Genomic DNA, 21,711 nt, shown 5'->3' on the forward strand with positions numbered 1-21,711 from the left:
TTCTTCTGTTCAGTTTCCCATCCCTCTCTTCTTTTTTCCTCTCTCTCTCCCATTAAAAAAAAAAAACATTAAATTGCATCAGAATCTATTTTTGTCTGTTAAGCTAAGAAATCACCATTTTCCTCAATAAACATTGATGATTTAACTGACAGTTTATTTTAAAAATAGATCAAGCATTTGGTCATGCAAGTGCTGTATTTTATCCCTAATGGAAATAATTACACTTACTTAAATGCATGAAGAAGCAAGGAGGAAATAAAATAGCCATCTATCTTATCCAGAGGTCTACCCAGAGTCTTTACCAGAAAACATAAGGTTTTACACTGTGGTGCTGTAAAAGCTGAAAACAAACGTTCCATTCACTGTTGTCCTGTTGTCCTTGACCATTAACAAAGGGACAGGCTTTAGGATTTATGATAGTAGCAGGTACTGCAGTGACAATCTGTATGGTTCTCTATCTTCACATTGTCCTTAAGGGTAATCTTAAAAAAAGAAAACACACACATAATACAAATAATTAGGATTAGCTAAGCAGTAAAAACAGTATTGTCAAGTAAAATATGTCTGAAAACTTCTTCTTAACTAAAAGTACACAGGCCCTTTGGGGTACATGTACTAGAATGGCCTCAACACCAACCTATGAAGCTGCATCATCACTGTTTTTGGAGCTGTAATGTGAAAGTTTTCAGTAGTGACATGCACAGTGACACAATTTGCTGCTCTTTAACTTGGACATTCCTTAAAGTGTCTCATTTTCCAAAAGTGTCTAGTAACCAATCTATGGAAAATCAGAAAGTGTCCTTAAAATACATCACATGGGAATGACAAAAACAAAGGCAACAAACAAAAGAGTCTCCTTTATACTTAATCTCAACCAAATTCTAGCTGCTGCCTCGGGGCAAGTATAGCATTGTCAGTGTAGAATAAGATCTATGTTCTCCTCAGGTGAAGAGCCAGGATTGGTTCAGCAGAGTTTAAAGTCAGGTGTCTGGCTCTCATTGCAGGCAGTGGACATCCAGGGCTCTCCTCAGCTGCACCCACTGAACTGTCAATTGTCATTTGAGGGGTCAAAGGGGATCTCACCAAGCCTCCAGCTGTCACTCTAGAAACACTTTCATGGGTTCTGTGTCTGTCAGCCATACCCATGTGACTTCAGTACTCTAAGGTATTCCAAATGCACCGAGTCTGTGAGTGGGTAACTCAGCTGAACCTCTAGCTGACACATTTAATGAGCCAGATTCAGATTACCACAGGATAGACACCTTGGCTTGTTTCAACTAGCTTACCATTTATTACATAAAATGTAAGGTTTCTTCACTTGGAGCAGAAACACTCCCAAAATAATCAGAGTTAGAAGAAACTTTAAAAGATCCTTCCAGGTGAATGTTAAATGCTCACAGTACTTGCACACATTTACAGTTCCCTCTTGGTTATACTATGAAAAAGTAAAACACCATCTCAATTAATCTAACGAGCACAGATGGTTTTTGTCCCTCATTCCCATACATGTAATTGATAGTATTGACCAGACACCTTCCCAGAGAACTCCTTTCTATGCAGGAAAGACACAAGGCAATTGACTTATTAAAATCAAATACACACTGCATAGCATTTAAGGGGAGGGTGCACATCCAGGAGAGTTGAAAATACTGGGACAAGTCCACCACCAGAGCTGCAGGTGTCATGAGACAAAGCAGTTTCATAGAATTCAGTGGCACTGCACCAATTTCCTCATCCCAGCTGAATATCAGACTCATTACTGGTTGATGATTTAATTTCTTTATAAAAAAGAAAGAACCAAGGCATAAAAGACATAAATGCCAAGGATTCTTCCCTCAAACTGCTCTCCAGTGTTCTCCAGCAAAACCATATTCTTCACTATTCACTGCTTCAGCTAAATATTGCATTCTAAAAGAAGCTAAAGCAGACCTCATTTTCTCACCCTCACCTTGGTAAAAGCCTTTGCTACACAGCATGTTGCTTCTGATGTAATGTTCTTTGGAACAAGCATGGTCTTCTTGGACCTCATTGGAGTGGGATAGGCACGGGAGAAACAGCACCCAGTGCACTGGTAAATGGGTGCTCCTGGCTTGGAAAAGAATCTGTTCTCCCCCAGTTTGCACTCTGGACAACCTGCCATAAAAATATAAGGAAGAGAATTTTACTTGGTTTCCAGATGTATTTTCATTTTCTAAAAGAAAGGGAAAGTGCAGGCCATAAGAGGAAGCACAAGCCACATTCTGTTGCTTGATGTCTGCAGAACAGAAAAGCACAACACCAAAGCTCTCCTCTTTAGGTTTTTTCAACTCTGCAACACGCACCAGCTGTAAAACTAGACTGTGGCTTTCTAGGTAAACCACAAGCATGGTCTACTGGATCTTTTCTGGTTTTCTTTTCAATTTTGTTGATACTTGTGAAGGTTTGTTTCTGTCTACAGCACTAGCTATTCCTAGAAAACTTCCTACTAGCTGTAGATAGATAAAAGCACCAGCAGGATTTGTAGTGCTTCTTAAACATTGCCTGTTTTTAGGCAAGATTTTGTTATAGAATACTTTTAAAGCATTCAGTGGTACCAAGATTTTTGCACATCACATTTTTTTATATTTTATTTAAGGCTAAATAAAAGACCCTGCAACTTCCAAAGTACCCTTAAAATCTAATATGTGTCTTTCATAGAATGCTACACCACCAGCATCCCATATTCTGGGATCTACACAGGAAAAATATTCTGCATATTATGAGGAAAAGCTGTGGTTCTGCTGTTCCTAATGTTACGTTGTAATTTGGTTCACAGAAGTACAAGAAATCAAACATTTCTATTCAATAGTGTTTCAAGGTTTAAAGTTACCAACATCAACTTGAGGACATGGTCATCTAGGATATCACTGACCTGGAGAAATTAAATTTAAGGAAGAAATAGGAAGCATGCTCACAGTGAAATTATCTTGATTTATTATACCCTCATTGTCAATAAATGCCACTGAATGACAAAATTTATGACTGCATTTATAAAATGTGAAAATTTAATGAATACTCTATAATTGTTCCATTTCTGAATGCTGAAAGCAGCTTACCTTGCATGAGAAACTCTCCATCTGGGAAAGTATGAAGAATATGTAGAAATACAGACAAAATGGTCAATGTGACAGCTGCATACTTCCCATAGCAATCCATGATCTGTCTAGAAATACAAATACACACATTTTTGAAGGCTGAGACCAAAGGCAGCATGAAAAGAACATGGCCCCTGCCTGACAGGGGTTACTAAAGTGGAAAGAAGCAAAGTCTATGAGCAAAAACTGATATGCAATGATTTCCAGCGCAATGAATGAAGGCAGTGGAAACAAGCATCTTCCTAATAAGACAGAAAAAAAAAATAGAGGAAAGAGAATGATCTGATGCCCAGCTAAGCAGAATGGCTAACAGGCTGATGATGTGATAGTCATAGGTGTAGAACAGCTGGCAAGGCTGGGTGCTGGGTACAAGTAACTTCACCTTCTCCCTCCCACCTGCCCAGTGAGTCAGTTCATGCTGGAAGAAAACAGAGGATAAAGGAATTAAAAGCAGCCAATAATGATCAGAAAGAGAAAACATTGGCAACAATTTTGGAAGCACTAGAAATTAGCATTTAGAAGATGTATCCAAAAGCCAGTTCAGTGGATGCATCTAAATATGCATACAGGCTCTATGCAACTTGTGATTTTCCTTCTCTGCTTGGACTTTTCCTGAAAGCTTTGGAAGCATTGAACATGGCTGTCAGGTTCCTGAGAAGCAGCTGCCAGCCCTCTGTGACCTGTTCCTTCAACAAGAGTCAGCTGTGTCTGCAGGAGAAAGGTGGTCCTTCACACCGTTTAGATCTACAACCTCTTATCGTCCTGCCAAACATTTTGGGAACTGAGTTGTACCCAACAGCATCTATGGAGCCAGCAGAGTGGATTGGCTGGATCCCTCCCTCCAGAAAATAAAGCACTTTTTAAAGTTGTTTTCTATATATCGTCTTTCCAATCCCTTAGAGGGGATGTGACTGCTGACAGACTTGCCTGCACTGGAACACAATTCCACAGTTTAATGTTAACCTGGTCCATCCAAGGGAACATTCCCCAGAGTGCAAGAAGTCAGCTGGAGGGCCTCATACACCAGCAGAAGACAGACAGATTTTTCCAAATGATCTGTTGCTACATCATCCTGAGCCTTTTGATAGCCTAAATGCTTCAATGGCTTCAATAAAAGAAGCCAGCCACAGGAATAACATCACAACACTACACAGATTATCCTGTTTTTCATGGTTTTTGCTGAAGGCACTGTGGCATCCTTCACCCTAATTTTTCCAAGAAGATATAATGCTATAATTTTGTACACTGTAATGGCTCAAGGGAATCCTAGAGGGAAGGTGTTTTACATTATATTAACCAAAAGGGGAATTGAAATTGCAGTTTTGCACTTCCTCTATTGAGTCAGATTTTCAGGCTCATACCAAAACCACCAAAGAGACCTGAAAATAAACCACAGATGTGATCTTCTCTACTTTTCCAGAGCAATGGCTGTTTTGTCTGATGGTCTTACTTGAATTTTCTGACTGTGCCCATGCTGTTAAACCAGTTAATGTTCTCACCACTCATTGCATCTCACCGACAAATCCAAGGAAGCTTCTACTTTGTTCTTTAAATATTATCTTTCTTGAGCTACTGGAACAATACATAATGCCTGAATTTCAGGAGCTCTTTAGAAAGATGGTAATTTTAAATCTTTCCTGGCAGAAAGATTTCTCATTATTTACAAGATCTTGTCTTTTTCTGTTAAAGACTCTAAAAGATTCTCTAATACCACAGGTTGTGTAGTGTTTGATATTTTAAATCAGTTGCCACCATTGAGCAGGAGAAAAACACAAAGTTACTAATGAAGAAGTTTGGGACCCAATCCAAAATCAAAATTATCAATGTTTAGCTGCAATCTAATTCTAGAGCCTCATTTTCTCTTACTTACAAAGTAAGCTTAACTCTAAGCGTTGATGTTTTAGTAACTTTTAAGTTAATGTTCAAAGCAAAAACTTTGACAGAATGGTAGGAGGAGGAAACTTCTGGAAAAGAAGAGAAAGCGAATGTCAAAACATATGCAATTGTTCCTCTGTAACAGTAATGAAAAAATAAAAATATATTACCTCTCTTGATCGACAAGACTAAATCAGAGAAACTGCAGGATGGTGTTTGAAGATGAGCTGTCCTCAGCGCTTGGTGGTAAGTTGCCAAAACTGATGTATGAAAAAGTTGCACCTTTCTTTTATACCAGTAACAGCTAGATCATATTCCTCGCCCACATCTAAGCCATTGGATCAACTGTACATTTTCTCTAATGACTGAACATCACTTTGTGTAATTACCAGCCCACCATGCTGATCTTATCTTCAACCTGACTTTCATAAGGATTATTTTTTTTTCTTATATAATGAAAAAAAGGTCAGATTGAGAGCACAAAGTCAGTGCTGTATGAGTTTCCGGGGGAACTGAAACACTGAACATCCATTGTTTTGCTACAGTTTTCAATGAACAGAAGCTCACTTTCAAAAAAGAACAAATTAATGTTTTCTAACACTTCTTTTTAAACTGGGGAATATTATTAAAAATATATTATAAAACACTACTATAGAAATGGCATTGTTTTAGAAGAGAATAAAAAATAGTGGAACAGTGATTGATGCAAACATTTAGAAGAAATGTTAGTTTGTAAATTCCCCATTTGAATTTAATGCCCAGAAAATGAATGCATGGATAAACATAAAAATATAGAAGGAACACCTTTGTAAAGGTAAGATTTCTTGCAGGATCTTATCTTGCTTTTAGAATAAAGTTAATGCAATGGAGGGACTTCTGAAAACTGCATCAGAGTGCAGGTTAGAGACTTGTAAGTCCTCAATTTCAGGTGTCAGACTCTGTGTAGAGCCGGCTAAATAGGACGGGTCTTACTCTGCCTTCTGGCACCGAGGCCAAACGGTACAGCCCGGCTCACATCCATTGGATGTTTCCTTTCCTCTTCTCAAAGGGGAGGCCAACATTCAGACCCCTTTTGGGAACAGCCCCTGGCTATGCAAACAGCCTTGGGTCGGTGCTCAAGATCCTGCTGTGCTTCCAAGTCCTGGAGAGTTGAGGGAGGTTCACTTCAGATGTAAAAGCTCACTGCAGAAAGTGAAGTGCCTAAACCCCAGTTACTCACTCTGGATTGCCCTTACAGACAGTGCAGAGAAATAGCCCTAAACATCTATTTCAGTACAAGATTAAGCCACTTTTACCGTGTGCCTATTTTTCATCATTGAGAGCCCAGGGTAGCTACCTTGGACTGATCACTGTTCTACCCGGAGAGATTTACAAATGTTTTATGGTTTAAAAAAATTCTTAAACACCCAAAGGCTTAAAATTACCTTTTAAGGACCTGCTTTGTGTCACCCACTGATGGAGATGGGATATTGAAAGAGACCCCCTGCAGCTCCTCGTGTTCCTATGAAAATGAGGCTTTTATTCACAAAACAATCAGTCTCTTACAACAAGTTTATTGTATAGTTGGATTTGGTGAATTGCACCTCTGTAGATTTCTGCTCTTCGGTTTTCTTCTCCCTTGCCCTGACTCTCTTATTAACCGCAACACCCCCAGACTCCATTTGCTATTTCAGACACATTTATCGCAACCTTTATCACCTCTGCCTTCACTAACAACCTCATCTGCTTCAAGGTGTCAGACACCTTTTTCTCTTCTATTTGTTCAACTCATCACTGTAACAAAGTTAAACTCAAAACAATTGTCCCTAGCCTACGCTTGGCTTGAAATTGGCTCCTGTTTCACAACTGAAGACGGATTTCTACACCTGTAAGTTTGTCTGTTTTTTTTTTTTTTCAAAAATGTGTGCTGGTATAATAAAAGATAAATAAATTTTTTAAAAGTCTCTCCACAATTTTTGCTTTATTCAATAACGAAAGCATACAGTTGAAATTTGAGAGCTATTGGTAAACATAGTTTATTGAGAAGTGCTTCCCTAGAAGACAGAAGCTTAATTTTTCTTGTCATTCAAAGCAAATTGATGAAAATTGCTGAAGTTTACAGAGTGCCTCTGTCCTGCCCATTTCATACTCACCTCAGCTTGCAGTCCTTTGGGAAAGCCAGGATGACTTGTAAAAGCCAGAAAACTGTTTTCATAACAATGAAAATAAGTAAACTTTGTATTGTATATTTGATACTTTCCTAGGTATTGTAGCAAATCATCTACTAGTAAAAAGCAAAAGCTATGCCAAACGTTTATTTCATGAGAAGGATTCCAGCAGTGACAATGTTACCCCCACAGCGGGGAAAAAAAAATAAACCCACAACCTGCTACTCTTTCCCTATCAGAATGTATTAGGAAAAAATCTTGTGAAGTCAATGGAATTACACTGGCATAAAAGATAGTTTAAAAAAAGCTCCTATATTTATTAAGAGGATTTCTTACTTTAGCTGCTCCAAATCTCTGACTAAAAATACTTGGTCAAATCTGTCTTAATGTGTGAGTGAATGAGAAATGAGAGAACGTGGCTCACTGTTTTGGAGGGGGAGAGGGCACCCTCTAGTCTATTAAATCACTTAGCAATACTCTCACAAGTATTTTTGCCACACTGATATCATGATTTTATGGTCTGTACAAGCATATGGATGAAAATATAGGTAAATATCTACCCCAAATTGGACCATTGAATATGCTTTGCCAAGATCAGTATTTTGCCATTCTGCATTAGAAAAATGCAACGAATGGCTAAAATTTTCAAGTTTCTTTAAGGCCAGTATGTTCCTAAATTGAGACTCTATTAAGGAACATACGTGACACTAAATATAGCACTTGTTAAGGCTGAAATCAGCGTGAGTTCAGAACCTAAATATTATGAAGCTGCAGAACTTTTGGCTCTTTTCTAGGAGCTGGGTCCCTACAGCTCCTTCTCTGGCTGTCTCTGGAAAGGAGAGCTCACGTCTCCTCCCTTGCTCTGCCAGATGCTGTCTCAGGGTATCTGTCCTACTTCCCTACTTAGCGATATCTGCTTATCTGCAGGCTGCTTCCTGATGCTGCCTCTTCCTTGCTAGAGGAAAGCTTTTCTACTCTGCCACTCAGCACTGATACCCAGCACTGTCTGTAAAAAACTGGGGAAGGGCTCTTGATTCAGAAAACAAATGCTTTTATTTAAAAATAAGTCCACTCTATCAATAAACAGAAACACACCTTCAAGTGTGTTTACATATTAGCACTGTTAAAGAGAATCTGCCTATTTTAATAAGGGTAATACAAGGTTTACCATACCCCAGCAGAAAATACTGTAGAGCACACATCTAACTTTTGGTTTTTAACTACTGCTGTGTTCATCCCTGCCTTCTTTATTGGTCTTCTTAATCCCTGTTGACAAGTAAATGAGAAGGAAAAACCTTTAAAATGAAGTTTTGGTAGCATTTTTGGCTTGGATGGATGAGCAGGTTGAGCTTTGGAGGATTTTTTTTTTCAATAATAATTACATTTCAGAACTTCCTCCAAATGCAGCCAAAATTCACCCTTCATCATTTGTGCAAAATCAGGAAAGAGCAGTCCTCCATTTGAGAGAATGGAATGTTCAGCAGATGCCAGAAACTCCTCTTTCCTTCTCCCTTGCAATCTTCAAATGCCTCCTTGATAGCTTTGTCCAGCCCTGCCCTACAGGCTGACACAGCACCCACAAGTGAGAGCCTGCACCAGACCCTGCACCAGAAGGCATCCTGAAGGATTGGTGCTATCTTTTGCATTTTGGGTGTCACTTCCTTCATTTCTTATGCTATCTTCCAGACATTCCTAGGAGCAGAGAGAATCCCACATATCCCAAGTCGCTCCACACTGACTTAACCAAATTATCAGGATGGCTGAAGAGAGAGAACAACCAGAATGAGTGAGAGCATATCTTGGAGAGAAAATATTTGCTGGGTATTCAAGGAACAAAAGAAGTAACTTGAGTGTTCAATAAAGAGATATGCAGGTATTTCAGTATTCCACAGAGTCTCCCTACTCCTTGTCAGCTTGATCCTAATTTTTTTAGCTGCCGTCAGTTTATTCCCAGAGACAGTAACATATACATATATATATATATATATATATATATATATATATTTATATCTGTAAAAAAGGCCCCCCAAGGCAACAGAAAATTTTATTTTGTATCTATGATACACACCATTAGGAGGTCCCCTCTGCTAAAATACTTCATACTGTATTATGCAAAGAGTGAAAGTCAAATTTTCTATTCTTTTACAGATGCTTTAAACTGATTATCTAAAATTATCTCTCAAAGCAATACTTCTTGGCCTCAGCATCCTTTGTTTAAAATTGACAGGAGTTCTGCCATTATTTCAAATGACACTGGATCAAGACTTTTAAGATCAGCTATTAGCGTTCTCAAGCTTCAGCCAAACATTGATTATTCTGAGATAATAAGTCTTTCAGTACTTATTGCACATAAATAATTGACTGAAAAGCCTCTCCTGTTCTAAAACCATAGTGTAAAGTGGGGTCACTAATATATATTTTTTGTCTGTTCTTAATAGAATTAATATTACAGACTATGGCACTTCAGAAATATCTGCAATAAACATTACTTCATGCAAGCTTAGTAAAAACTATGCCACTGAAGAAAACCAGAAAGATTATAAGGACTAGATATATTTTTTCCCCTTTCTTACTGTGATTTTCAAGGTCAAAATGTTTAATCATTGCTTATTATTAGGCAACTTACAGTACTAATAGGATGATGACTCTTGTTTAGCTCTCTTTTCATGCTTCTTTTATTAATAGGTTTATTTGAAATCCAATTCCTTTGAGAAAATTTAGAATAGATAATATTACAATCCTCACAGCATTGTGGGACAGCAAACAAAATGTCATTAACATGTAGGTTTCACTTCAAGGGCTTTTGAGATTGCATTTCAAAATTCTTATTCTCTACTTTAAATTAATAAAAGTAACTACACCTCATATGATGACTAAAACAAGATTACAAGGTCAGGAAGGTCCGTTCCTGTGATGTATAATGCTGCTGAGTTGAAGTAACCAGGTTTGTTAGAATCCTGAAATAGTAATTATTTTTAATTTATTTATTATCAGACAGAGGTAAACCACTGGACTGGATAGACTACTGATCAAACCACTTATGTCAATGAATATGTTCTTGCACCACAAGGGTAGCCCCACAGGGGTAGCCCATGAGAGATGGATAATGCTGCCTTACTTTAAACAGATTTCAACATTTATCCATTTTCTTGAAAAAAACCCCACAAAACACACACACCCCCCAAACCATATGACTGCATCATTGCATGTGAGGTTTAGACTTGATAAATAGCCATGTAAAAGTGAAATGTATGTCTCTAGTGCAGCTAAAACAAAGAAGCCTGATCAATAATGCAGGATGTCTCATTTATACAACTAGCTATTTCAGCAACTCTCATTATCTTATACACTAATAATTGCTCAGACAATTAGCTATTATCCTTTTCTAGTCCCAAATCTGAATGCTTTCATTTGCTCACTGTATCACCTCTTCTATTAGTAGAGGTTTATATTATTAATTGCTTTCACATTTCATAGAACTGTATTTCTTGATTTAAAAACAAAAGCAGAAAAAATGCTCAGGTTACTCAATTTTCAATCAAATTGCAGCAAGCAAGAAGCAGCCTACATTGCTGATAATAAAAAAAAATGCACTCACATAGAAACTTAGCTGGGAAAAGGCTTCTGAAGAAAACAGGTTCTTTCTATCACATCACCAAGAGGATCATTACCAGGTTGCTGTTACCCTCTCTTACTGTCCCTGCACAGAGAAAACTGGCTGCCAGATAATCTGGCTGAATAAAAAGCTCACCATACTTCAGTTCCATATTGCAGCAGCACCTAAGAAACCCACACAGAGAACAAGCAGATAATGGTCCCCTGCTCTGGAGAGCTCACCATATCATACTGGCTTTGGGGGACTAAAATCCTTCTCCTAAACTCCTTCTGTTCAACCCACTTGGGCATTTTTCTTAACACATCAGATGTCAAACTGATGTTCTGGGCTTCACCAGAATTTTCAGATGTGGCCTTAGGTCTACATAGTGCAGCAGATCATTTCCCTCACTCACAGTGGTCTCTTCTGATCATGTCTAAGCTATCCCTTCATACAGCCACCTGCCCTTTGGAGGAACTGCACACAGCATTTGTTTCACTTTTGCCAGAGACTGTCAGAGCAACTAATAAAGGAAATTAGACATGGTATTTGGCTATTGGTGTGAGTCAGCACATGGAAAATGGGCTAGAGAGTTATAATTAATGCCATGTTGGAAAGCAAAGTGGGCCAGTGTTGCCCACCTCCATACAGTTGTCTATCAGAAATAAAAAGGGCTTACATTTACATAATAACACTTCAAAATAGAACTTACAGTGCTTTGAATGCTGGATATTTAGAGTTTATTTCCCACATTGTTGAAATTTAGCCACTCTCACACAGCAGAACAGTAACCATTTGTTGCCAACAATATTGCATGGCTGTCTTCAGGGGCCAGCAATCCATTAAATTTACATCTCAAGTTTAGGCTAAATGTCTATCTAAGTAGACTATAAAGGTCTAAGCTGTAAATTTTAGAGGAGGGAGAAGGCAGGGAAGGCAGTCTGAAAAACAGAAAAAAATTTAAAGCTGCTATTTTATATTATTTTGTGATCCACACTATTTCTTAAGGTAAGTTAGAACACAAAATGAAATGACTGAATAAAGTCTCCTGTTTAGATGGTCTAGATGGTGTGTGTCTCATCTTTTCAGACATGAGAAATACAGTAGGAAATGCTTCAGGAGAGCACTCCCTGCTTCAACACTCAGGAATTACTTTGTTCATGCAACATTCTGTGTGCACTTCAGTAGTAAAATGTCAAGAAGTATAGATTATTGATATTTTACCCTTGCACAAGTGCACAGAAGGCAAAAAGCTACCACAGTGGGATTCAAATCCCCTCAGCTTTAGACATCTGCAGTATGTATGGCCAATGTCCATGCTGGTTGCTGTGGCAGTCAGTTGAAAGACACAGGCATGGGCTGTCAGCTCTCACCTTAGAATAAAAGGGGTGATGCCCTACAATTGCTTGCTCCACTGGTTACAGACAGGTCAAGAAACCTGGCTTGGATAGTCATTCTTTAAGATATTCATTTAAGATACCCATTTTTTAAGATATTCCAAATGAACTAGATCCAGTGCAAAGCATCTTTAATGTTTTGTCTAATATGCTGGAATGAATATAGGTATGTTTTTTCTTTTGCAGTCAGATAGCCTAAGAGACATGCTGTAAGTAGTTCTCTGTAACTTCCCACAACATATCCTGGAGGTTAGAAAGGGGAGAAAAGTGAGGATTGATCTTATCTGCTAATTGCCTTCCAGATTCTTTCTCTTTGTCCGTGTTCTTTGTAACCTTTTGTTTTAGTGGGTACTTAGCTTGAAAATTCTCTGAAGCAAAGGCTATCCTTTTATCCAAATTATTTTTATCCATGATGTACGGTGCTAGACAGTATAACAACTACAGACCAACACTCTGCTTGCTTGATACTGAGAAGGGAATGCTCTGTATCCTTTGAAAGGATGGTGCTGCAAGTGCAGCAGACTTTCAGGAATGTACCTTCCCAGAGCTATTCACAGGTAAGAGTAACTTCACCAGGACCTAGAGTCCAATAGGCATAGACAAGTCCACAGACTAACACAAAATGCATTTAACAATATCGGGTTTGAAATCATGGAAATATGTATTGAGGATTGTCAGCTTGGAGAGTCTCTATTAGAGGCAGATACAGACTGGCATACAAAATCTTTAAAATGAACCTTCAGCTCCAGCTTCATGATGTTGATATCTGAGTGTGTGCTACATGCTACTCTAAGAAAGCAATCAGACCTTTTGGCTAGCAAGCTAATAAAAACATTTCAATGTCACCACTTGTTAATTGACTGTATTTTTTTTTTCTTGCTAATATCCTTTACAGTTTTTTTGGTATTTTTTAAAAAAACATTTTAAAAGCCATACCTAGATATTAGGTGGGAAATTCAGAAATAGTACAGCTTTGCTACTTCTACTGGCTAGGACCAAATACTACCAAGTGAAGTATGACTAGGAAACAAATGTTAACATTTGATATGCCTTGTCAAGCTGAAACATACATTTTTAATTTAAACAGAGCTTCACTGCAGCACTGAACCAGGCAGAGTGCACTGGCCAGTGAAACCAGATTTGCTGCTGTTTTATATGCTGCAGAACACAGCAATACAAGTGATTCATTACAGCAAATAAGGTCATGAGTTTACCATTGATTTATTGGTTTAAAGGGTTGTGTGTGTGAAATCAGCTCGCTCTGACAGGGAAAAGTAAAGCTCAGTGCCAATATCTTTGTGTTTTAACAGTTTCCTGGCTGTTTGCTTTAAGTCTTCCAGCAATGCTGCTTTAATATGCAGAGAAAACAGAGGAAGAAACATTCTTGGGAACTTTTTCAGGCTGACATCCATAGCAGTATGCTTTAAAAACCTATATTAAACAAATCATGAATTAGTACTCACAAACATATGATTAGTATTCCTCAGAACACAACTTGCAGAATTGCTCAGTGCAAACAGGGAGGAGGGGGAATGTAGTGAGTGATAAGTTCAGTTTCCTGGGGTGTACAAAAGAGTCCTCTGTGATTACCACCAGTTTATGTTGGAATCACTCTTCTTGCTGTCTGTGAAACAGCACTGGGTCACAAGTTTCTGGGTGGTGGTCTAGCAAATGTTTCCAAGAAGAAATACGAATCCTATGCACATGCTTTCCCTCCCACTCAACCAAATCCTACATACAAAGTTGTGATCAGTGCCAGTTACAAACGAGGAATGAGCAAGTGCTAACCATAGAGTAAGTGATTCATCAGTCTAGCAAATTTAAGCCTAACAAAATAAAATTGAATGCAGAGGAAAGAGTGGGGAAGGAAATTAGGGGGGGCAAAAAGCATGCATGGATATCAACTGATACTTTCATTATTTACCACATTTGGAATGGATGTATGGCTACACATAATCTGCAAAGTTTACTTGAATGAGCCTGAGATTTGCCTCATCAGACAAAGGCAACTGCAATTCCAGACAGACACCTGAACTGAGTTTCTAGACTCTCTCAGAATCAAAAGTGGGGGAAAAGGCACTTTTAGACCTATTTTTGACAACTATCTCAGGCCAAGACAAATTCGCCAATCTCCTTGGTTATAAGGGGAACCTAGACATCTATCTCAGATGTAAACATGTGCAGCTGCACTTCAGATTCTTACATTTGGCCAGATAAGGTTCACAACAAGCCCCAAAATACTAAAACTTCACCTTTTAGTGACCCACCTAAATTTACTCTATCTACTCCCTATTTCAATCACTACAGTTTTTGTCAGAGCATCACTACAGACATCAAGGCTCTGAAAACAGCTTTAAAAACGCCAAGGCAGGTATCAGGAGAGGATCCAGAGGCATTCTAAGGCACCAAACGGCCCCAGGATATCCACCGCTGTGATATGGCCCCGTACAACACACCAGCTCAGCCACAAAAGCAGCAGAGACTCGGCAGCGCGCTGCCACACCTGAATTACTGTGCTCGGCTGAGAAGCCAGGCTTGTCACGGGAGTCCCAGCAACACCGGTGCCACCGGATTGCTGCTGTACTCAGCATCAGCACGTTCCAGGCGCCTCCGCACGGCTTTCCCCGCCCGGGTGGAGCTGACAGGATCGATGCGCCCGCGGGCACAGCCGGGACTCGGCGCTTGAGGCGAGGGCGGCACACCCCGCAGCAGCCAGCCGCCCGGCCAACACCCCTCCCCAGCGATCCCGGGGTGCTCAGGGATAACATCCCACAGCCAGCAGCACCCAAACACAGCTCAGGGCAGCGGATCGCACCGGCTCCCCAAGCCAGCAGTCTGCACTGCGTGCAGAGCAGGCGCTGCTGTGAAGTCTCATTAAGCTCGGTAGTGTCGCAAGTCCCAGCGATTTGAGAGGCATTTAATCATGTACTTACTTACACGTTGGCCGAGCGGGGAGTACACAAGCGCACACGCTTTGCTGATTACAACAATTTTTTGACACTAAGCACACATGTTGCAGAATGGTATTGGAATTGTCAAGTACAAGTTTAGACAGTCCAACCTTTGATCTCACAACACTTAGGGGAGCGGGGAAAGTTAGAGGTGGCTAAGTTAGCGGGCTGTTGCATTTTTAGTGGCTCTTAGTGGGCTTTTGCATTTTCTGAGCTCTGCCACCCTAGCTGGTCCTTTTCTTCTTGGACGTGGTGTGGTGTGGTAGCCTTTTGTAATTTAGTTGTCTTCATTACTTAAGGCAAAGGCTTGCTTGTGGTATTGGCCTCACTTTCCCTATCTTTTTGTACTGGGAAGAGTTCATCACAGATAGAAACCGACCTGGATTGCTCCGGTGTGAACTCAGATCACGTAGGACTGTTAATGGTTGAACAAACAAACCCTTGGGAGCGGCTGCACCACCAGGGTGTCCTGATCCAACACCGAGGGCATAAACCTCCCCGTGGATACGGACTCTCGGAGGAGATTGCGCTGTTATCCCTGGGGTAGCTTGGTCCATTGATCAATTGTATTGGGTCTGGATGCTATTAGCACGTTGAGGGGTTGCTCTCAGATGAATTAACCATGAATGTTCACAGAACTAACTGAAGTAATGTTTGAATCATTAATGATGATTTTCAAGAAGTAACAGCAAGCAAGGAAGGTTCAAACTGTAGAAAAGTATAAATGCAATACTTATTTTTAGAAGAGAGAATAGAGAACATAGAGCATTTTATATTGTCAACCTTTTATCCCCTGAAATGGAACAAATTATTAAATAAAAAATCGGTAAATACCTGGAAGATTATGATAATTATTAAAAACCAGTTGAAATGGGTTAGTCATGAGAAAAATTTTATCAATTGATGCTAATCTCATTCTCTGACAGGATAATTGCTTTAACAAATAAGTGCAAATAGCAGATATGATGCATCATGACAATGACAAGCTTTTGACATTGTTCCACACAGCATTTTACTAAGTAAGCCACATCAGTGCATTCCAGAGATAAGTAGCAACCCTGTAGGTGCACAACATTTGTAAAATTGTTCTCAAAGCGCAGTAATTGATGGTTTGTTGTCATTCTGAGAAGCTTTCTCAGGAGGAGTCCCACAGCAGTCATCCTGGGAACAGTTTTATACCCCACATCCATTTAACAGCCTGGGTGATGGCATGTGAGTGCACTGACACAGGCAGCGATGGCAGCTTGGGTAAAGTGGCAAAGTGCTCTGAAGGATGGAAATAGCACTAAAAATGGGTCTTGAAGAATCAGCCTAAAATCAATCAGACAAAATACAAACCAGGCAACACTTTGGAAAGAGAAATCTAATGAGGGCAGAAATTTAAATATGGAATAGGAAACGACTGTGTAGGCAGAAAACAATGGGGGAGATCACAAACTAGAGCCAACAATGTAATAGATGACACAAACAGTAATCATTCCACTTAGCTCTGGCAAAGTGCCAGCAAAGGAGAACTGAGCTGAGCACTGGACACTGTGCTCCAAGAAATAAAAAGTGCAGTCCATCACTGAGGGTGAGGGACTCATATGCCAGCAAGGAAAGTAGGAAATACCAGCTGTGAGGAAAGCTGAAGGAATGAGGTTTATGCGGCTTAGAAATAAGGCAGTAAATTGCGAAATAAAGAGCTCAAGGAGAGGTATTATAGTGGCACTCAAAAATGTAGTAAGCTGCCATAAAAGATTTGGTGGCTATTGTTCCACTGTGACAACTAGAGAAAGAACAAAGATCAGATGAATTTCCAGCAGGGATTGAAGTAGAATACTGTGAATCCAATCAAACAGTTCAGATTGCGAAGCATTTAAACAAGCTACGTTAGTCCTGAGCCTGCATCTTTTGAAATGCCACACAACAAATTTGTTTGTGTGATTAATAAAAATACTAAAGGTGTAGATGGTCAGCACTGAGTTTGAAAGGCTGTTTGGTCTCTGTAAGGCAAAAGTTACCCAGTATTGCTACATCATTGCAAGTCCACATCACAATGATTTGCTGTTCCTGTAAGCATGGGCTTGAACAGCAACAGGATCACACCCACATTTTTCCTTGCACAATGGTGCCTAAGTAATGGCATGCACGTCTCAGATCTTTTAATGTAACATAATTTAATGCAGGTTTTGTATTTGAATAGTATGCATAAATCACTGCAAAAGAATTGCTATCTCACTATAAGAAAGGAGCTACTAAACTGTGTGTACTAGACAAAGGAAATATTTTTCAAGAGGTTTGCCTGAGGGAGGATATAACCAAGGAAGTTAATGCATTCCAGCAAGAATCTCCATCACTATACCAGTGGATTAATTGTAAGTAAATCTAAGGCTCTGAGTGAGGAAAATTTGTAGCATAAGGAACGTAGATGAAAAGTGTGGAATGGCTGTTGAAGATAAATACATAGTCTGAAACAAATTCTTAACTGGCTATATTTTTTCAGCATTTTGTTATTTCCATGACTAACTCTCAGCTATAAGAATGAGGTTTTGATTTAATTCCAAGAAATCATTTTTAATCAAGAATTCATTAAATTGCCATCTTTTCATTTTCACTGCAGTGGTTTCTTTTTCCATGCAATGATTTTATCATCTGATTGCAATCAATATTGCTGCAACAGGCAGTATATGTAGTTCATCATCAGTCAGAGAATGGTAAGGGATTACAGAACATTTATACTATCTCTTCTTAAAGTCCATCCCTCTACCTCCTCCTCCTGTCATTTGCAGGTTGTACCATTCTTTCCTTCTATTGACACAGGGATCTATATTTTATCAAAGGCTTTCAATATTAATTTGCTGAAAAATTCAATGAAATATTTTTTTAAAAATAAATGTGTTGCTGTAAAACATGCTCTTGTGAAGCAGTTTTACACTTTATCATAGCAAAGAGCTGGGTGTCAACATTAAGTAACTGGTTATAAAACAGCTAAATCGCGAAGAATCAGAAATCATGCAGAATGCAGATCAACATGAAAAACAAAATGTTCTTTTAACTGACCTTACACCTACACCTAAAGTAAATTCTTCCTTTACCTATTAGCAGGATTATCTGTTTTTATTTTAAAGACACTCTCTCTTCTCCCTCCCTAACTTGTTCGCAAGAACTGCCCTATCCTAGTGCCCGATCCTTTACTCCGTACTCATGAAAAAGATTCAGCCCTTAGACACAAAATTAAAGTAACCACCAAAAAAAAAAAAGTGTTTCTGTGGAATTCTCCTGACTGAAAAGCCAAATCTTGCCAAATGGGGAAGAGAATGAAAAATACAACGATGGGAAAACACATCCATCTACAGACACCCTTCCTTTCTCTTAATAATTTTTTAAGGTATAGCTAGAACTCTGCTAGATGCTCTTAATGAGAAGTAAACTATTGAGGGTTTAGGCAGTGTGCACTGGGAAGTGATCAAAGAAAAATGATAAACAGAAAACACAATTGGAAAGGTAGAAAGGCACCATTAATTACAGGTATTAGCACTGTGGTTTGTATTAAATTATATAAATGAGAACATATCCACTCCCTTGCTTTTAAGATGGCTCTGAAAATATTTTGTTATATTTCCTTCTGAAAAAACAGCTCAAGCCATATCCAGGCTGTATTTTCAAATGTGCTGTCCTCCCTCATCATTAATTTGCTCCTTTCTGCAACCTGAAAATGGATATTGCAAAAACTTTTTCCATTTCTTCCCCCAGCTTATGCAAAGACTCTGCTCAGTTGGTTTTTTTCTTGCTGTCAGACATATAGGTCATGTTGATCACTGAGTGATATATGGACCTATATCAGTGATTTTGAATACAGGTGAATGTGGACCCAGCCTTGACAGAAGGCAGCAGCATCATTAAGGAAGATGTGACTACATAAGATTAATTTTCTTGCCTCTTTTGGAGTTCATGTTAAATTTGCAATTAATTTTCATTATCAGATCCCTTTGCACAAATCTACCATTCTACCATTTTCATGATGTTTCTTTTGTAACCTTGTGAAGGAACACTTAAATGCCTCAGAAATAGCACTATTTATTGCCTAACATGACAGCTATGTATATTTGAACATATTCAGTAATCAGTTAACCCATTTTTCTTCACACACTACTACCCTTCAGCTTGAAAAGCTTTTGTCCTAACTAATGCTTACTTCTACTGTTTCCAGACTGAAATTACACTTCTTTTCACCTTTTGTTTCTCTAGGCTAAATGTACCATTTTTATTCTCTTCTCATGAAGCAGATTCCCCATTTTACTGATCTTTCTTTGAGTCCTCTCTGTACCTCCTGTGGTGCGATCTCATCTTTTCTGAATAATAGTGACCAGAATTGCATATATCATTTCAGATGAGGTGAGACCAATGTTTTTTTCTGCAATATCTAATGGAAATAGCTGACCTGGCATGTCATGTGATTTTATCAACTTTTTTTGCAGCTGGATTATATCTACGACTTGGTCATCATCAACTAATGCAACGAGCACATCCTACCCACTGTTACTTCCAACTAATGAGGTTCTTCTCCAGTAGAAAGTATTGCTATCAGTCTCCTTGCATGTTGTGTTATTAAAATTAATCCATTCTGTTATTAAGGTTCTGAAGGTCATCTAGTCTTGATCCTTCTCATATTGAAATTGTCTCACTGTTTTGTATCATCAGCACATTTCATTATTATAGCTCATTTTTTTCCCCTACACCATTAATGGAAATTTCTGGATGAATAAAAATCTTCTGATGTTTCAGATGGGTATGTGATAGGGTTTATTCTTTCATCTCAAATGTGGAAACATTTCGTATCTTCTTTCTCATTAGCCCCTGCTTTAATTTCCTTTGTAAAGGAAGCTGAGCTTCTCAAAATTCTCACTTTATTCCTACCCTTCTCAATATTTTTCAAGTAATCATATTGTTCCTTTCCTTCCAAGCTTTTGATTGTACCCAATAATCCTTTTGAAGTGGCCATTTATCAAGCTGGGACTGACTGTCGCTCTTGTTTGAGACTTGAATTACAGATATGTATTTTCAGAGAGATTTGGCAGCTGACAAACTTTTTCCACAAGCAAGTCCTCAACCACCTAGATGCATTTGTCATCACCAGCTCACTCCCTTAATTTCTCAAAGTTTGACCTAAGAAATTAAGAACCTTAGTTATCAACCTATTTTTGTTCCAAGTAGTATTTTTCCTAATTATTCTTCTAAAAACTATTTCTCTCCAGACTTGAAGCCAAGCATCTCAAGCACATCTTCATGCTCTCTAACAGAAGTTCTTGGACACATTTTCCCAATAACGACTCTAACAAGTTCTACTTTATTTGTCCTGTTGCTGTTTGTTTCTTAAATATCTATCACACTGCAAATTCTAATCTTCCATTAATCCCCTTAGCTTCCCAAACACCTTGAGTGTTTTAATATTTGTGTGATCCCATCCTAGTCTTTATTCTGTCCTATCTTCTGTTATCCCTAAAAGATCTAGTTTTGTTGCCAGGGCTCCAGTGATACACAAATATCACAGCTGTTTCTTGCTAACATGACATTCTCCTGGGGAGAGTTAGTCCTCCTCTCAACTACTGGCTAAGTACAGTCTAAGCTACACTGTCATCACTATTCCAACCCTCTCTCTTTGCTGTCGTCATTCTAACCTCTGATACTTCTTGTGCTACTTGCTCCATTTCCCTCGTCCACTACCTAAAATCAAATAGTGGGAGACTAATTTTTTTAATTATTTAAAGCTATTTCAAACAACTGGTCATGAAGACTCCTTTACCTCTTATGCATTTCTAACCAGGCCCTGCATCCCAAACCACAAAGAGTATCTGATGTGCCTCCTCTAAATGACAGCTTTGAGACATGAGAATCAAAGTATGGAGCTAGGAAAACACCACATTGCGGAAATAATAAATCAGTCAAGGAAGAGGCAAGAATAAGACAACAGGGAAGAGTGTAATTGAACACCAAAGAAATTTCTGATGGTGAGGAATACTTACTGCTCTAAGTCCTTATCTTAAATCTTTATTTCTAGTACACCCAAGTAATAAGCCTTTCAGGTCTTCTTGACAAAAAATCTGTCTTTGAACTGGTGTAAAAAGTCAGGTCCTTTCCCTTCCAGTCTTCCATCCTTTTTTTGTTCTTTCTCACCATCTTCTCAGTCTTTGTTCTTGGACTGTTTTGGTTGAGTTCATTTTTTTCATCCCTCCTTTTAATTGTCCTTCCTAATACATGCATCTTCCTCATCTGCTTCTCTCTTCTCCATATTTTTCTGTTTTAACAGCAAGCGAATTATTTGACTATATTTACAATTACAGTCAATGTTTCTTCTTCTGCAATGTAAGCCTCCTGTCTCTTATATTCACATTCTTCCACTGTCACACAGCCTGCCCCACAGGCCTATGAGGAAAACAGGTATCTGAAAAGAAGCTCTGCTCTGCACAATCTCTTTCTCCTGTCAACATCAAGCAACAGCTCTTCTCTTCCATGAGCTCTATCCACCATAGTGTAGCTTCTGTCAGGAGTCAAATACAGGATGAATAGCAAGGCCTTGTAGTTGCTCTTTTATTCTTTTCCTCTTTCTCAGGCCATTGCCACGCTTGAATCAGTTGCTGTCATCACATTCTC

At 38.9% G+C, this 21,711-nt stretch overlaps 1 protein-coding gene across 1 annotated transcript; it reads right to left on the reverse strand.

Annotated features, from left to right (window-relative positions):
* Positions 1-276: 276 nt before the first annotated feature.
* CGA (glycoprotein hormones, alpha polypeptide) lies at positions 277-3,174 on the reverse strand. Its single transcript, XM_054630521.2, has 3 exons — positions 3,075-3,174; positions 1,949-2,133; positions 277-482 (listed from the first exon to the last, which is right to left on the reverse strand). Exons 1-3 carry the CDS (start codon positions 3,172-3,174, stop codon positions 405-407), a joined length of 363 nt encoding a protein of 120 aa, XP_054486496.1. The 3' UTR covers positions 277-404.
* Positions 3,175-21,711: the final 18,537 nt, after the last annotated feature.

Source organism: Agelaius phoeniceus, chromosome 3 (genome assembly GCF_051311805.1).
Source record: "Agelaius phoeniceus isolate bAgePho1 chromosome 3, bAgePho1.hap1, whole genome shotgun sequence".
In the NCBI taxonomy this organism is placed as follows: Eukaryota; Metazoa; Chordata; class Aves; order Passeriformes; family Icteridae; genus Agelaius; species Agelaius phoeniceus.